This window comes from Falco punctatus, assembly GCF_963210335.1.
Source record: "Falco punctatus genome assembly, chromosome: 4".
NCBI classification, from domain to species: Eukaryota; Metazoa; Chordata; class Aves; order Falconiformes; family Falconidae; genus Falco; species Falco punctatus.
The window spans coordinates 85010823-85028296 of record NC_137583.1 but is presented as its reverse complement, the minus strand read 5'-3'; the positions used below and the strand labels follow the sequence as shown (position 1 = coordinate 85028296).

The 17474-nt window shown below is 44.7% G+C and overlaps 1 protein-coding gene across 16 annotated transcripts in view; it reads right to left on the bottom strand.

Moving 5' to 3' along the window:
* The window catches only part of BLVRA (biliverdin reductase A), a 56431-nt gene that overhangs the window by 24108 nt on the left and 14849 nt on the right, over positions 1–17474 (bottom strand). For 5 of the 16 annotated variants that reach the window (XR_013927914.1, XR_013927915.1, XR_013927916.1 and 2 more), the window contains 5 exons: positions 14829–14917; positions 4790–4917; positions 2932–3051; positions 2214–2311; positions 696–803 (listed from right to left, as the gene is read on the bottom strand). Coding sequence is in view for 13 of the 16 variants with exons in the window: in XM_080386093.1 (XP_080242219.1) it covers positions 696–803; positions 2214–2311; positions 2932–3051; positions 4790–4917; positions 14829–14917 (543 nt within the window). In the remaining 3 variants the exon portion in view is untranslated. The other 11 variants (XM_080386099.1, XM_080386100.1, XM_080386105.1 and 8 more) reach the window with 7 other exon arrangements.

The window sequence follows — 17474 nt, the reverse complement described above, 5'->3', positions numbered from 1 at the left end:
AATAATGCCCTTTGCATAGGAAAGGCTAAAGAAACTGGAGTTGCAGGCTTAAAGGCTGCGGTGTAGAAAGGCCACAAGTGGATGGACTGAGTAGGAAAGTCAACAAACATAGTCAACCTTGAAATGGATCAACTGGTGAGCTATGACAGAGAAGGCTGTACAAAGCACATATACAGCAAACCCTTCAGGATGTGTTGAGGACAGAAGGGTCTACGTGGAGTCAATAAGGGAATAAAGTAGAGAGAAAACAATGGTTTGAAAATCTCTCCAATCTCTTCTGGGGCTAGGCACCAGTAAGGAAGACTAAAGGTCCCCACTACAAACTGGGACACTCCCTCAGAGCTCACCCTCCTCTCTGAGACCAACACGAGTAAGAAATTGGTCACTACCACCAAAGTACACAGGGGTGAAGAAGTGCCCTCTCCTCCACACAAGGCATGGGCTTGTGCTCTCCACCAGACAGCAGGAAGAGATTAGCAAAGCAACAGTCCGTGGAAGACAACCATTAAAGGCAAAGGTGTTTTCCAGACAGTTTTATAATGTCATGGAAATACCTAGAACAGATACCTGTGTCTTTAGTCAGTTTATAGACAGACTCTCATCTAAAAGAGTTGAATGAAGCCTGGAAAGACAGATGTCCCTGTGGAGCAGGCAGACAAATCCAGAAGGACTTCGACTTCCTCACAGCTACTGACCTGTGAAATGCAATGTTCCCTTCACCAGGTCTTTCCCAGCCACCTCTTTTTTCAGCTGCTTGTACTCTTCCGTCAGAAGCTCAATGTGCTCCACATGGAGTATTTTACCTGCCATTAAAAAAAACAAATCAAAACAAAACAAACAACCACACCAAACATCAGGACAGGTGAAATAGGAGCTTCCTGAGTGAATCAAAGGCACATCTAGGCAGTAAAATAGCTTCACCAGCCACCAGTGGAAACTCAGTTAGAAATGTTCTCACACATGGCTGGCAAAATGATGTCATGAAGAAAATCAAACACCTGAGTTGAGGTGTCTATCTGGGTTAAGGATTTTCAGGAGACAACAAATAGAGAGACTGCAGGAACGGTAGCCACCATGTTTAACAGAAACCCTGTAGTGAAACCCAACACCCAGTTATGGCCGAAACTTGGGTCTTCAAAGTAAAAGACGGATTAATTCTTGGACCCTTTCCCCTCACATTTCCTTGTTCTGCATTTTTCCTCCCAGGGTAGTAGGAAAGACAAAGGAGAGGGGGAAAATATAGCGTAATACCCAGACCCAGATTGTAACAATACGTTAAAGAGTACCTCCCTCCATTGCAATTAATTGGGCTACTTGGGAACAGAGGCTATCTGATACTTGTTGAACGTGGCCCTCATTCAATGTGTGTTTTTCTGGAAGGTTTCCAGGAGAGTCAGTTTAGGCTGCTGACACTAACTACTGCTGCTTCAAGAGAAGAGGCATAAATTCTGCTTAATGGGAAGCCATTTGGCAAGCAACAAGGCACTAAGTGGTGTTGGTAGAGGAAAACAGCAAAGCAGAAATCCTATACCTCCGGTGTTTTAGGACAAAAGTCACAAAGGAAATTTTTAACAACTAGTGGTATAAATAGTGCAGCTTGTCCAAATGGTTTGTACTCTGCTCCTGCCCATCACTGTCCTTTTCCTTGCAGCCCATACATCCCCACCAGCCTCAACTGAACTGCCAGCTTCTGACCCTTGGCACTGCGATGATGGGACTACATGCTTTCTAGAAATAAAGAGATTTTGCTTAGAGACAAGCTGTCTTTCAGACAGGGATGCCTTGCTGGCCTACCATAGCACGAGAAGCTGTGTGTGACCAGCATCTCACAAATGCTGGAAGCTAGGGGAGCTGTTTCCAGTTTTATTTTCAGGGAGGGAGAGGACAGGGAAGTGCACAAGTCCAATGGCTACACTCATTAAGTGCTTTAGTATCACTGCAACAAAGCTTCCTTCTCTAACTGCATTCTCGGCGTCACCAGCAGAACCCAGCGCTTTGGTGAGGGCAAACGTGCCTTTCCCTTAGCGTCAACATTTGTGTGTTTATTTCCCCATTGGCACATTCTCAAATCCTAGACTGACACATTTCTGACACGGCCATACTCCCTTGTGCATCATGACTAATAGTAGACCGGAGCCCTGCCTTTGAGTGTGATGCTTTTGGTGCTGCCCAACAGGTAATAACATCTACACCCTTGAGAACAAACGTGTTACCTTTCTGCTCAGCCATCTCCCAGAGCTCATGGGCCGCCTTGGCAGACAAAGCCATGGGGTACTCAACAAGGACATGCTTCCCAGCTTCTAAAAACATTCTGAAAAGGATACAAGATCGGTCTTTAAAAAGTGTATCATCAAAATCATCCCTCTCCACTGTGCAAGCTGCTTCTCATTCCCACAGTCAGCCCCACATGGAGAAATGCACAATGCAAACAAATAAGCGGCAAGTTTTCTAGCAAGGATGGTGTTGTGCTATATCACATATTTAAACACCAGGGTTTTAATTCTCCGTTTTCCACAGAATTCCTTCACTCACCTACAGCAAGTCGCTAAAACGCTGCAGCATTGGGCACTGTAATTTCTAACTTCCAGACACCTGAATGGCTGCAGTGGGGCACTGGAGTGCCCTTCCTCTAAATAATCTGAGAGGAAAGGCTTTAAATCCTGTTTTAAAAGCTGCCTGTCCATCAAACACAGGCCTAGAGGCATGCAATTGGAATTACTTGGGAAATTAGTTCATCTTAAAACCTACTCTCTTCCAGGGCTTATTGGGTGCTTTAGGGAATTTGCCATCATTCACTTCAGGTTTCTAGTCTGGCAATCTATTCTCCAGTGTCTGCATCTTCTCCTGCAACAGCTTTACAACAGGTCTTCTATGCTTCTAAATTACAGGGGAAAGGCAGGGAAAAAGGGAAAAAAAAACATCTCAAAATACCTGATGTTTTCTTCATGGCTTCTGTTCTCTGTGCTGATGAAGGCTGCATGGATCTCTTTGCTTCTTAGAGCATCTTCCAGGCTAATCTGCTTGGCCTCATTAATATTGCCGAAACTTCTCCTGTGTATTTAGCATAAATACAACCAGAGCATAACTATCATAGTCCTTTCTGCCCAACTGCATGGTGTACAGCAGCACTCAGAAATTGTTCTCATGGACCACTGTCTCACTGAGCTCAACAAAGCTAGAACAAAGGCAGCTTGTTATCCAGGAGGGGCATGAGCACTTACAGACAGAAATGGAGCACACAAAAGAACAAAACAGATGGGCCAGTGTGTAGGCAGGGGTATCAGGACAGAAACTGCCCTGCTATTGAAGTGTAAAGTGCTTTTGATTTTGGTGGGGTTTTTTGTTTTGGCGTTTTGTTTTTTAATAAGCATCATTACATACGAGTCTTTAAAAGAGTGAGTTGAAGGAGGACAGTGCTCCTGTGGGAAAACTTCTCCCCAGCATGGTGGGCAACACAGGCAAAAGCACTCAGGTTGTCAGGGCCACGTGCAACTACAAGTACCAACAAGCAGAGGAGGGACAAAGCAGATGCTTGGTTGTGACGGCTCACAGCTTGCAACACACAGCCCATGTAGTGCTAAGCAGCAGGCTCTCTTGGCCACCACCCCGAGCACATCTCCACCTGCAAATGAAACACGCACAGTCCCCCCAAAAGCCCTTTGCATTAGTAAAGACTGGAGGAGACACCTTGAGAGGGTTAAGATAGGTGACAGAGGGTATGACGATAGGCCACAAGCAGGACTTGAAAGCCAAGACAGGTAATGTTTGCATGTGACTGGAATGCAGAGAGGATGGCAACATACCCGAGCAAGCTGTCTGTGAACTGTGCATTTCGACAGCACTGTTTCTCAACAGAAGTAGTGGAACCCCCATTTTCAGTGTTGTTCAAGGCCGGCTGTAGCGCTAGCAAAGGCGTCAGGGAACTAAGAGTGTATTTGGCAGGGAGATAAACTGGATGACCTAATGGGTCCTTTCAGTCTCAAACTACCCTGACTGCATGATTTAAATATAGCTGGAAAAATACATTCACACAGTCTGAGATCCATGGATGTACTGCCTAACTATTTAAAACCTTTATGCCCTGCCGTTATGGAGCAGACAGTCTAGCAGGAATGCTCAGAGAGAGGTATACGTTACGTTTCCACTGCTTCAACTCCAAGAGAAAAACTCTTGCTCTCTAAGAAGCAACCTTACTGTATGTACCAAATTATGGGATTTTCTTTAAAGACAACTACAGGTTCAGCACCTATTTAAAAAAAGAAAATTAGAATTTTATGATGAAGTTGCAGTGTTATGAGCTTTATAACGTGTTTTTGTAAAAAAAACTTTTTTAGAACAATGTAAAACTCCCTGTGTTTTTTAAACATTTCTGCAAATGCCATGTAGACATCAGCTCATGAGTGTAATTATTGTCTGTACCATCCTAAACCTACAGAAAATTTCAGACACAATTGCTTTTTTTTTTTTTTTTAATCGCACAGATCCTACAGCGAGAACGACTCATAGCTTTTATTTTAGTCATTTCTGCAAGGTATCTCACTATGGTAACCTATTTGTTCCCTCTTGCAAAGCTCTCTGTTCTCATTTCCTAGCTGCCACTCAGAATGACAGGCATATTTGCATAAACTTTCCTTTTTCAGACAGCCTTAATGATAAGAGAAACATTAGACTTCAGATATTCATCCCCTGCCGCCCTCAAATCATAGTCCTCCACATGGGAAGGCATGTGCACCAGACACAAGAAAAATTACAACATACATACTAAACATGCTGAGATTCCATTTCTAACCTGGATACAAATCCAAAGAGTTTCAAGTGCTCAGAAGGGCTGGAAGGCATCGGATTCATCAAGTCTCGGATTCGCGCTAAGCCAGCAATTCCAACTCCAACCACCACCGTCCCAAACATTTTGTTAACCTGACAAAAGGGAAAAAAAAAAAAAAGCAACATTTCTTGCTTCTTCAGAGGAGCAGCTGGGAGGGGAGTGAGAGGGTGGATTACTCTTGAACTCTGCTTTCATACAGCCAAACCTTAATCAGAAGTCAGCCAACAGCTAACAGAGATGTGATGCTACAGCCTACTGAGCTCACTCGCATCCCACTGAAAGGTGATCAAGCTGTTCAACCTGTCACAGGAGCGGTCTTGAGACTTGTATTTAACAGCTATTCTATCACACCTCCAGCACAAAGTTCTTCCTTTCCACAAATAGAAGGCAGGCTTCAAAAGTGAGACATTCTTCTATTTATATCGCCGCTTCCATGCTGGAAAGGAGCCAAAAGGTTCTGCAAACCCAGCAGAGCTTTATATAAACCCCCCCTGACTTCCTGAGCACCTGCAGCACTGCCGGGCTGCCCCACGGCCATTCCCAGTGCACGGCAGCATAGCCGGAATGCTTTGGGGCAGGAAGCAAAGAGCATCTTTTCTTCCCCCGTGTTACCACTGACACATCCTACAAACGGCAAGGTCCAACCAACTATCTGGTAATTCAGTCAAGGTGCTTGCTTGACATTTCCATGCACGAAGAAAGCTCTGCCACCTCTCTAATGACAAGGAGCATGTCCTCAAGATTCACATCTCCCAAGCACGCTCCTGCCACAACTGCATCATACGGAGGACAAGTCGGTATTGCCCTCGCTGGCCAGGCTGCTGGGCCACGAGTAATAAATCCTGTTGGGTTTGGGATTTGCCATTGATTTGGGAAAGCACTGGGTAACTGGTGTAACCTTTCAAACCTGCACGATTCCACCACTCTGAGGACTAGTAACACTTTGTAATTTTAAGATTTACAGGAGAAACGGCCTAAAACCAAGCAAAGTCATCCCCTCTGCATTTTTTGTTCCTTCCATCCTACGGCAGCACCCCTTCAAACTCTGTTTCTTCCGTTTCAGTGTTCTTCTTCCTGCTGCTGCCAACTCCCTTCACCTGAGCGAACTCTTTGATCGCTTCCATGACTTGGCTGCAGCCCTCCAAATCCTTCTGGGACTTACATGGATAAATGGATGACCCCACTTCACTCCTCCTTGTGCCTCTTGTCTGACAGGATCACAGTGCAGCAGCACAGCCGTAAGTGACTGTTCCGACAGCGCTAGAGATTGAAAGCTGCTAAGGAGTTACATCAACTGGCAGAAATTTTAAGAATAATAATCAAAGAAAGCCCCTCTCCAATCACTTATCATGTCTGGATATTGTTTTTCTATAAGCTTCTGCCTACGTGTATATTCCTGTCAGTGCTGAACTCTGCTTACTTTATACATGCCAAAAGGGTACAAGGGTGAAAAACACAACAGCATGTTTAATACGAAAGAAGAAATAAGTGATATTGGAAGAGTTCTCTAGGTGGATTACGGTGACACGTCATTACCAGACATCTGAGGTGTAACATGACAACGCGGCTCACCAGGGAAGAGAGATGTTTAGGGCTGAGAGGAGGGGAAAGGAAGGTGACATAAGCACAGCATCCACTGTCAGTTGCACCCACAGCATCCTGCTCTGGGCTCTCGATTACACTTGCTTTTCTCTATGGCCAAAGAGAAAAAGAGACTGAGACTTGCAGAATGATCTTGGCTGGAAGGAGCCCCTGGATGTCACCCAATCCAAACCCCACTCAGTCACACCAGGGCCATGCCAAGCCCTGACTGTCCCCATGGATGGGAGTCCAGCAGCCTCCCAAGACCCCTGCTGCATCGTTTGACCACCCTCACAGCAAGAGCTTCTTCTTAGTATCTACTCAGAGTTTCCTGCATTGCCTTTTGCTGTGTCACTGCACATCTCCCAAAAGAGCGTGGCTCCAGCTCCTCTACATCCTCCCATCAGAAAGCTGTAGGCAGCAATAACACCCCACTTTATCCTCTTTTCTGGAGGTCGGACAAACACAGTCCTCTAAGTCTCTCCTCATTCATCTGCTCCAGTCCCCTGACCACCTTTGTGGTTCTCCACCAGACTCGCTCCTACATTTAATTTATTCCTCGCACCTGGGCACACAAAACTGGACACAGCACTGCGGGTGTAGCCAGGTCCTGTTGGCTACACTCTTGGTCACACAGTCCGGGGCACAGTTGGCCATCTTTGTCAGAACACGCTGTGGCCTGAGGTTCAGCTTGTCCACCAGCATCTGCAGGGCACTTTCTGACATTCCAGCCAGGCAGTCTCCAACGTGTACTGGTGCACAGGGTTATTCCACCCTGGACAAGGGACTCTGTTTGCCTTTGCTGAACTTCATGATGTTCAAGCCTGCTGTTTCTCCAGCCTGCCCAGGCCCCTCTGCTGTACAGACCACTGCCCCTAGTTTGATTTCATCCACAGACTTGCTGAAGCTGCACTCCATCCTGTTATCCAGGTGGTTAATAAAGACATTAGACAGTACGGAAGATGAGTGCAATACTTGCCCTTTTGCAGTCACCAGGAACATCCACTGATCACCGAGTGGCTTCACAGTGACATCAGCCAAGTCCCTCAGCACCCTTGGGTGTACCTTGTCTGGTGCCAGGGGCTGCTGTACGTTCAGTTAGCTCCAGAGCTGGATCACTTTCTTCCTCTACTGCGGATAATGCTACCGTCCCACAGACTCTGCAGACTCGGAAACCCGGGAGGTCTGAAGACAGACCTTACTACTGAAAGCTGCAGCAAAAAAAGGCATCAAGTACCTCTAATTTCCCTCACCCCAGCCCCACTGAGCAGCAGGCTCATATTTTCTCAGCCTTTTTTTTTTTTTTTTTTTTGTGGCCAATGTACCTATGGCTTGTTTCAGATCCAGCTGAGCTTTGACTTTCCCAGCTCTGTCCCTGCAAGCTTAGTCACTGTTTCTCTGTGTGCCTCCTGGACCGTCAGTCCCTCCCAGCTCGTACACTTCCCTTTTGTGGTTCAGCTCAGTGAGGACACCCCTGCCGATCCACGCCGGCTTTCTGCCACGCTTGGCTCTGCCTGCAGTGGGGTGCCTGTGCTCTGGGGAGGTCATCCCTGTAGGTGAACCTCAGCCCCTCTGCCCCACAGGGCAGTATCCCATAGGACCTTACCAAACAGAGCCATCAAAAAGCCATAACACTGCTCCTCTGAAGTGTACGGTTGTAATTCTTTAAAATTCAGATTCATAAAGGGCTCCAGTGTGACTCAGGACCAGGTTAGCAGAGGTTTAGAAGCAGTCAGGTGGAGAGCAGCTTACTTTAAGTTTAGAAATGTTCAAGGTTACCAGGGTGCTAAACTGTTAATATTTGCCTATGCCTTTCATGGGATTAGGAGTGGGAGTCACACAGCAGATTCCCCTGAACAGTCATCTCGTTTCTAAGAACTGCTTTTCTTTTTTTTTTTCCCCTGGTTTGCTGCTGACCTCTGCTCCAAGGAAGCAGGGAAGGTGGGGGAGCCGACTACCTTCTTCCACTGCCGTGAACAAAGAACATATCTCAGCAGATGCTCAGGTTGCTGAACATCAACATTTTTGCCTCTCCTTTGAAAAAACTTTCCTAGTTTCATCTGAGGAAGAACTTCTAACCTCTCCGAAATCACATTTAAGAACGGCAAGATGATTTCAACCTAAGAACAAAACCTGTTACTATGCAACCTGCTGCTATAGCAACCAGCCATTCAGCCCAGGTCAAGGTTTTGCAGGCTAATACGGCATCCGCACAGAGAGCGAGCTACTAAATGTACGTTACAGAACCTTTGCTTATGCACGTAGCCAAGAGAAAAATCGCTATGTCTGCATCCCTGATGCAGCTTTTTATGACCCTCATTTTGCTCACACAACAAAGCCCGCAGCTGCTCAGGGAGAAAATTAAATCAGATGTTTTTAGGAACTGTCATGAACCAGGTAAGAGCAGAACAGAGAATACTCATCTGAGAGTCTGGATGAATAGATGAAATTTTATTCCTTATTTAAAACCTTTACATGACGATAACAGCTACAGTTATCTTTCAAGTACAAAAACGACAAAGGCGGAAGCCCAAACCATAAACTGCCATGCCTGTCTTCCATGCCTTTTTCTTAAAATTGGTGACCTTGGTTAAAGCTTTGACAAAAAGATTTCAGGGGCATTTTCAAGGGTGCTGAACTTTGGCTCCTGTCATACTGGAAAAATTGTACAGCAAGTGATACAGCAGTACATCAGTCACTGTCCAAAAGCTCCCTTTCGCTACCCTTTCCTAACCAGCTGTACGAAATCAAAGGGACTGGTGAGATTAGAAAGGGATGTCCTTCGTGCTCACAGACTGCGACTGAGGAGTGCCGCCCACCACCCAGTAGCAGGGCCACAGGCAGCCCTGCCAGCCCCACCAAGGGTCCCCTTTGCACGAGGGCGGGGGGCACAGCGGCTGCCGATGGGTGCCAGAGCTTTTCCCCACTGACAGCCAGCACAAGTGGCTCCTCTCATTCAGAGAGACAAGCCCTGCATGACACAGAGGCAGAGCCAAGAAAGGCATCTAGCTGAAAACGATCATTTATCCTACACTGATGTATCATTGTCCGTCACCCCTCTGCCCTCTGTTGAGTTTTCTGTGCTTCTGCTGCTTATTTCCTCCGTTGGCTATATCTAGGCTCCCCCGTAGCAGAAAAAGGTGCTACATACCCAAGTATGTTTGCAAAACTTAGCAGTAAACCAGGAATATTTAACAGAAAAACAAGCAATGGTGTACGTGCAAAGGGATCAGTCACCCCGTGAATGTGTTCCTCCCCAGTGCAATCACAGTGGGACTTCAGCCCCTACATCTCAAAACCACTGACGCTAACCTTTGTTTTGTGCAACATCGCTGAGGCCGTGCAAAGCCAGTGCAGGGGCAAGTAAAAGGCAGAACTGAAGAATTACCTCCCCTTCAAGAAAATTTTTCACAGCATACCTATAGACATTACAGGATTAAGATGGGTACCTTCTCATGATATATAGAGAATTTTAGTAAGCCTTGTGCATTCTCCCTGCAGTTTTCAAAGCCTCGCTCCTGTTAGCCAGGGAACGAAAAACCCATCTACACAAAGTAGATAAGCAGGCACTTCATTGCAGCGCTGGGTGCTCAGTGGAATCTCCACATACCAAGCACACGTATCGATTTCACCGTTACATTTATACACAAAAATTACAAGGTAGCACACTCCCAGTTACAATGATTGGTCAGTAATTTGCAAATAATTATAATATCTGCTGTGCCATCCTCTTTGGTTACTACGCTTACGCAGAGGAAGTGTCTTCACCTGGGCAAGAGTCTGCCTGACCTGTGGGTGTGTTCTTTAGCATTATAATGAAGGCAGTTCACTTCAGGACAGCTAAAAAGTAAGTTTTGTTGCCAAGGTGGACAACTAGATATCTGCCTTGCCAAGCTGTCCAACAATTCATCCTATACACAACAGAACCTAGATGCTCTGGTTATGGTCTAGGATTAAAGACCAAGGTTAACATGGTCCAGAGACTAGGGACTTCTAAATACCACAGCTTAAGAGACAAGCAACACAGCAACCCATACATCATTGGTTAATAAAGCGTTAACATAATACTAGCCTAGAGGCTAGCTTCTTAAGATCAGGATGCTCCTATAGTTAACTTGTTTCACAAACAAACACAAAACATATAAAGATTCAGTAAAACTTTACGACAACCTGCAACATTCCCACAGGTATCAAATAAAAAATCAAAATATTTTGCAATTAATGTCACCTGCAACAGCATAACACTGATGGGAGACTTTCCTGAAGCACTCCCAGCCTGGTCTTTTTAAGTTAAGTGTGCTACTTCAAGTGACTACCATTTTACTGCTACACTTACGAGTAGCACAAACCTTGCAGGCAAATACTTAATCTGAAACTGCTGCTGTCAAGGTTAGTTTGCTTTTGCATACTCAACAGTTGAACCATTTCATTCCCACAGTAATTTTTCAGCAATTTTCACGCTCTCCAGCACACCCTTCTATACTTGTCAGATCTTTGCTTACATTACATCTATAACTCTACCAAACCTGAGTGCTGACAGATGTTGTCATTGCCGCCCCACTGCTTAGAAATATCAACATAATCCCCACCGACGTGGCAGACACCTCCCACTACTCTTCCTGAAGAGTAAAGAGGGGACTCATATAGCCAGGTGCCAGCAACTGGGGAGACTGGGACTCAGTGGGAGCTACTGGACAGGCTGAGTGTCTGAGCCTGCCTGTTGCAGGGATCCACCTTGTACATATGTACGTATAGATAAAGATATCTTCTCATTAGCAGACCTTCATTCTCCTCAGCCAGAAAGGGAAGCAGGATGAGGCTGCTGGTGCTGTCTGTGTTTCTGAGAGCGCTCTTGTCTGTGATCTGTGTGCCTGGCCACCTACACGTGCATATACATGTGGGCTCTGTGTGCGTGGCTAACTGGGAATAAGTTTTCAGCCTCAATACTGGCTGGAGCAGGGGCCATGGAGCTGCACAGCCTTGGCCCTTTCATGCTGTTGGATTCAGCCTGATATTTTCCCCTAAAACAAGCCAGGCTGGACTGAGGAAGTTTTCCAGAGTTCCCTTTGACCAGACTTGTGGATTAGACATCACAGAAAATGTTTTCTCTGTTATGGCAGGAAAGCCCTGAGATGAGGGCTGCAGTATCTTCCTCAACAGAAGTTTGTAGGGCAACACTGGACAGGCAGCAGCAGTCACTGTAAAATCACAAGCTGAAAACATGAGGTTCCTTCCAGCCCTACATCCCAGATTTCAAATACCCAGGGACCCAGCAGATGCTGGACTCGGGGTGTCGGTACCTACTACAGCCTGTGCCATCAAATCTTACTCTCATTGTCTGCTCTTAGCAAGACACATCTGCCTGGAGCAGAGAAAGCACAAGCTGAACAGTGTGGCTTTTGTTAGTGCTGTTTTTTTAAAAGGGAAGAACTGCACAAATGCTCCAATTTAGCAGCCTACTCAAAGGCATTGACATCCATTGTTCTGAAGGAAACCACTTAGGCATTTAAACCTCTGTATGTGCTGAAGAAGTACCTTCGGGAAGTAGACCCAACACATCCTAACTCAAGGCAGAACTTGAAGAAAAAGGAAAACCAGAAATGAAGGCAAAGAAAATAATTGTTCAAATGCTAACAGGCTGGAACGAGAGTTTGTGTTTTTGTTCTGCCTTTGCTGCTACCTAGACATAAAAGTAAAGTCCTTCTGCAAGAAAGAGACAGTCAGGAAGGCAACCCCCAACACTCATTGTTACTTCTCTTTAAAACATTAATTGAACACGCAATGAGAGTCAGAATTTTTTTCTCAAAAACCTGCCAAGACCATTTACAGTCTTCACATTTCAGAGGAAAACAACAGCACCTACAAGCTGTAAAGCAACAATGTACATTTTCCTTGAGAGCTGTTTGTTATGGTCTTAGGAATCAACCCCCTCCAGCACCTTTCCATCTCTCACACCCATCTCTCTGGCTACCATGACCCAGGCCACTGTCTCTGGGCAGGCACGCAGGCTCTGGTAAGCAGCTTATAACCTCAGGGCACCGACTCTCGCAGAGGTCTGCCGGCAAAAAACAGTCTCTCATCCTGACTGGCACCACTGTACCTTGGAAACAGCCAGAGCAGGCTTTTCTTCCTGGCTTTTAAATGCCATTTGAACAATACGCTTGCATCATTTTACATTTATATGCAGGCTTTCTGATTAAATTCTGGTTTTCCAGCTGGCTGCCAAAGCTGAAGTTGATGTAGTTATATTGAGATATGGCCAGATGCTGTCTGTGTTACAGCTGCCAAACAAGCACCTTTACTCTATACAGTGGATGGTTAATAATAAATGACAGCACTTGTAACAGATATGCTGTCTCCAGGATTAATACCTGAGCAGAAAGAAAAAGTTCTATTAAAACACACTTCTGCAACCTAATTCTGCTAACTCCAGAGTGCACAGCAGTCCCAACTGCTGCCACAGTAAGGCTGCTCTCCACAACCTGCAACTCCACACTTGCAGCAAAAACATTTCACAGAAGTAATATAAAACCAGGAGAGGTACTGGAAGAATTTGAAGATCTGGTTTTAATACATGACCTATTCCACCCTGTGGAGGTCTGAATCAGAAGTACTGTTACATAGCGCATGGGCATGAATCACCATTTTGTCCTGTTTTCTGCCTGTAGTCACCTTTTGTGGTTCAGATTTGGTTGCTAATCTGAAGAGGAAAAACAAAGGCAAATAACACTTTCAAGATGAAGTCCCAGAAATGCATAGAGAAGTCATCCTCAGTCAGGCTCATTTTGTTTGAAACTCTGAGAGCCAAATTACATTTGGATGTACCTACACTGCTAAGGCTGAAACTACCCAAGAAAGAACTGAGCCTGCTTTGGGCACCTGGAAAAAAATCAAGAGGAAGACATGATGGGCTCCACTTTTTACTTTATAAAAGTTTCCCCTTAAAAAAAACATTAGAAGTAAGAGTTTGGGGTTAAGTTTCCAGGAACTACTGTGGAGTAAATTACAGAGAGCCTTGTGACACTTCTGGTGGGTAAGCAAACAATCCCACGTATCTGCAGCCTCATCACAGCTATTCTTTAACCAAAAAGCTACTTTTATGTGGCTAATAAGTATATGAGCAAAGCAAAGAGCGCCACAAGAAGTCCCAAAAATTTATTTCAGGCTTTAATGTGCTAAAATAATTTTTGAAAGTGCATTTGTCCATGGTGGTAGAAGAAAGGCATTTTAACAAGCGACTGTCAATTACTTTGGTGTAAAGTCCAGTTTTAGATGAGCACTCAGGAGAATGAGCCATGGTAGGGAGCCATCAGCAATTCGCAGATCTTAATTTTCCATGGGATCAAACAATATTATTGCTACAGTACCCATCTGTGTCTGAGCACAGGCTGGAGAAAATAACCCTGAGTAGAGCTAGAAATGGTACTAACCCAATGCGGGGCTGTCACCGAAATCGGGAATATGAAACTCCTTAACACCGATGCAGCATTAAGAAGCAGACATGCTTTATTGCAGTGCTGGATGCACGGGGGATCATTCCACCTAACGTGCAGGGCTTCCTTCTCTCAGGTAGCTCTTTTTATGCAGTGCATGTATACATATTCCATAAATTTCCTTGAAAAAACATACATAATAATGAGATTCCCCAATTCTAATTATACTATTCACCCTTCTCCTCACACATGCCCAGATGTCCAGAGTGGGGGGATCTTCAGTGGTCTCGGGGTTCTGCAAACCCGCCCACTTCTCTATTCAGTTGGCTGGAGTTCTCCTCTGTAGTCCCCATACATCGTCTTAAACCAGGTTAGCTCAGTCTCTTTCCTGGCCTGAAATCGCTGGCCTTGGGCCAGTTCCCCTTCATCCTCCAGGGCTACCTCTTTGTTAGAGCCCGAATTTATTGCTTACCAGTACACAAAGACTAGTTTCAAACAATCAAGGTATACTAACTGCTCGAACCTAGGATGCATGACTACTTCTTAAGATTAAATCGTAACCCTCCACCACTTTTTTTGACTTAACGCCCACGTAAACTCCAAAGCTATCACAGAGTTGAACTCTGCCAGGTCCCTGTGGACTACGAACCATGTCCCCTGGCTTCCCTGCAGAACAATAAAGCCTCCAGAATAAAAGTCTCTGCATGGCTAAGCATTTGAACAGTAACTACTGACACTCTGCTTAAACACTTATTTCATACAAAGACGTTGCTGAATCTTACACTTCTTAAAACTGAGAGCTTATCATGTTCCACTAAAAAACATTAGGAGGACTACTCACCCATACCTGCACGTTTGGGGCAGCTTTACTCCAAGCTAATCACAAAACGTGTAGCTGACAGGGCAGGGAGCTGAGACATACCAAATAATCTCAGCGCATCCCCTTCCCTCCCTTACGCCGCTCATTTTGTTTTCGCTATGTCACCTACCAAGAGAAGACGCTTCTCCACCTCACTTGAGAGGTTCACAACTGCTTTGCAGGTAAACTCTAATGCCAGGAGAGGCTTCCAAGCCTTTGCTGTAATACAAATGAAAGTGGCGATGGACAGTTACAGAAAAGTCATGTGGAGTATTTTCTTAGTTACTACATTTGCCCCTGAATTTGCCTACCAATTACTGCAATCCTTTCTACAAGCACTTTGTTCTTCAGAAAGCCTAATGAACGTAGAGCTGGGCTGAGCAGGTGCAGGAAAGCTGTATTTCCAGGCTGCATTCTTACTTTCTCCCAGAAGTTTTTGGGGTGACCTAAAGCAAATCACATCCCTTTCCCTGTCAGTTCTCTCAATTCTAGAACAGGGGAAATCTCTCTTTTCCATAAAGCACTCTCACACCTACTGATGATAAGTGCGGTGTAAGAAGTAGGTATTACTACAACCTCTGTTCTTTGCTGTAGGAAATCCACACAGATCAGACATCTAGAAAAGATGGCTAATACTAAGGTTTGTACTGAAATATCTACATAAAACAATGCCATATAATGTGCGACACAAAAATACATTTTTTCTTTCCTTTCTCTTGCTATTAATCTGAAACCTGAACCCTACAAGGAATTATAGGCATGCTCAGCTTTAATCACAAGTACTCCCATCAATATCCATGAGAACTCTCCTACAAGTACATCAAAGAAACAAGAGCTTTTGCTGTTTACTGTAACATTAGTAGGCACACAAACAAAACACATATCCAGCCACAAGTACGTTCTTTTAATATCTTTACAGACCCAAGCCAACAGATGATACCTATCTTCCGGTCCACTAAAGGTCACTGCATCCCAGATCTGTAACAGGCTGACCTATTTTGAGAATTCCTCAAACAAAAAAAACACTCCTGCTACAGGCTGTGGTCACCATAAAGATATTGCTTACCACGGATGATGAAATCCTCTGCCTCCACTTTAGCATGACAGAAACTCGTAACACCAGAGACCTGCCCCGTATCCTCTTCAGAGCAAACAATATACACAAAAATTGTAGCTGGCTGGACAAGCGTAGGGGTTTTTAGCCACTTTTCTCTTCCCCTACCCCAGCAAACATGTTTTCACCCTTCTAAAATAAATTGAGAGTGATAGAATGTTTGGGGATTTTTTTTTTAATAACTAGACTGAGATAACTTGGGAAGCAGATAAAGTTTTATGTAATGTTGTAATCTTAAAATGATGCATGCAATGGCTAACACCTCTGCCATTTTGTCAGTCTATCACTCCTCAGTAAGGCCTGAAAAATACAATGGATGCTCTCCATTCCCATTAAATCCTGAAAATCTACCAATGTCAGCAATTGCTTGAGAGTAGGGGGGGGGGGGGGAGCGGAGGAAGCTCTTGAATAGAGATTGACAATTGAGGTTATTCGAATCCTGCCTAATTTCAGAGCTCAGCATTTTTCATGTTACTGGGCATCGCAACACTCAAGGATCGTACAGGCCAGCCACTAGCCTGCTCTCTCATGAAGAGTTAGCTGCAATTCAATGTGATTTAGCAGTCAGGTAGTCCTGACATGCCACTCATCTGCTTAAATTGTCCCAAGAAATGAAAAACACCCTTACCAAAATACCAGCCACTAGAGCGGGCGTTTGGTATCCTACTTAAATCATACTAATAAGAAGGTTTATTAAAAATATACATTAAAAAGGTTACAGGAATGCTGTAACAGCATATTTCCCACAGTGCTTCATCTGCACATTAGGTCCTATGCAAAGTTTTAGGAAGAACCACACTTTCTTTGTGTATAACTGGACACAATGCAAAAGCAAACTCCATGTCTCCCCTTCCAATTCCTAGGTCTACCCACATCAAACCCTGAGATTTCTACACACAGAGATGTAGTTTGACACGCCAAAGATGATGGCCAAATTACCCACAAGTTTTGATTTGTACAGTCAGACAGCTCCGAGCATGCCTAAATCTGAACCTTTAAGTGTGCCTACCTAGAGCCTGACACACTCAGGCTCACGCTTGGGCTTGACAAACAAGCAAAAGAATAACCTACAAAACAGTTCCTACTTACAACTCTCTGCCTCTTTACAGATCTGCTATCACCAGATTTATTGTTCCAAGAAGTCTCCAAAAGCACCTACAAAAACTGCCATCAAGTTGGGTCCAACAGCTGCAAACAAAGCAGAAGATCCTACCTGGCTCAAGCCACTCCAACAACCACTTACAATTAAAACATCTAAAGAGAAATTAATATATATTGCAACTCTTGTACATGGATGTGTAATGAATACAAAACTCATTAAAAATGATAAACTGACTTGATGATTGGGTCCACACAGTGACATTAGCTGAAGGAGGATACAGGATGGATTGTGCCAGTACATTAGGGGCACACTACATACTTCATTAGATCTTGTTGGTTTGGGACCGGTGAAGCTACTGGCAGCACCTACAAAACTCACGACCCTCTCCAAGAATCTATGTAAAAATAATTGGTGGATAGGCTTAAAAAACACCAAAACACTTTGCTCCTCACTAGCTGTCTTCAAAGATGCAGAGCTGGAAGGTTTTACTGAAGCTGACTGCCTGCTCAAAGTATTTTAGATGCACAATCTATTCAGAACCAGCATGGCCATGTGATTGG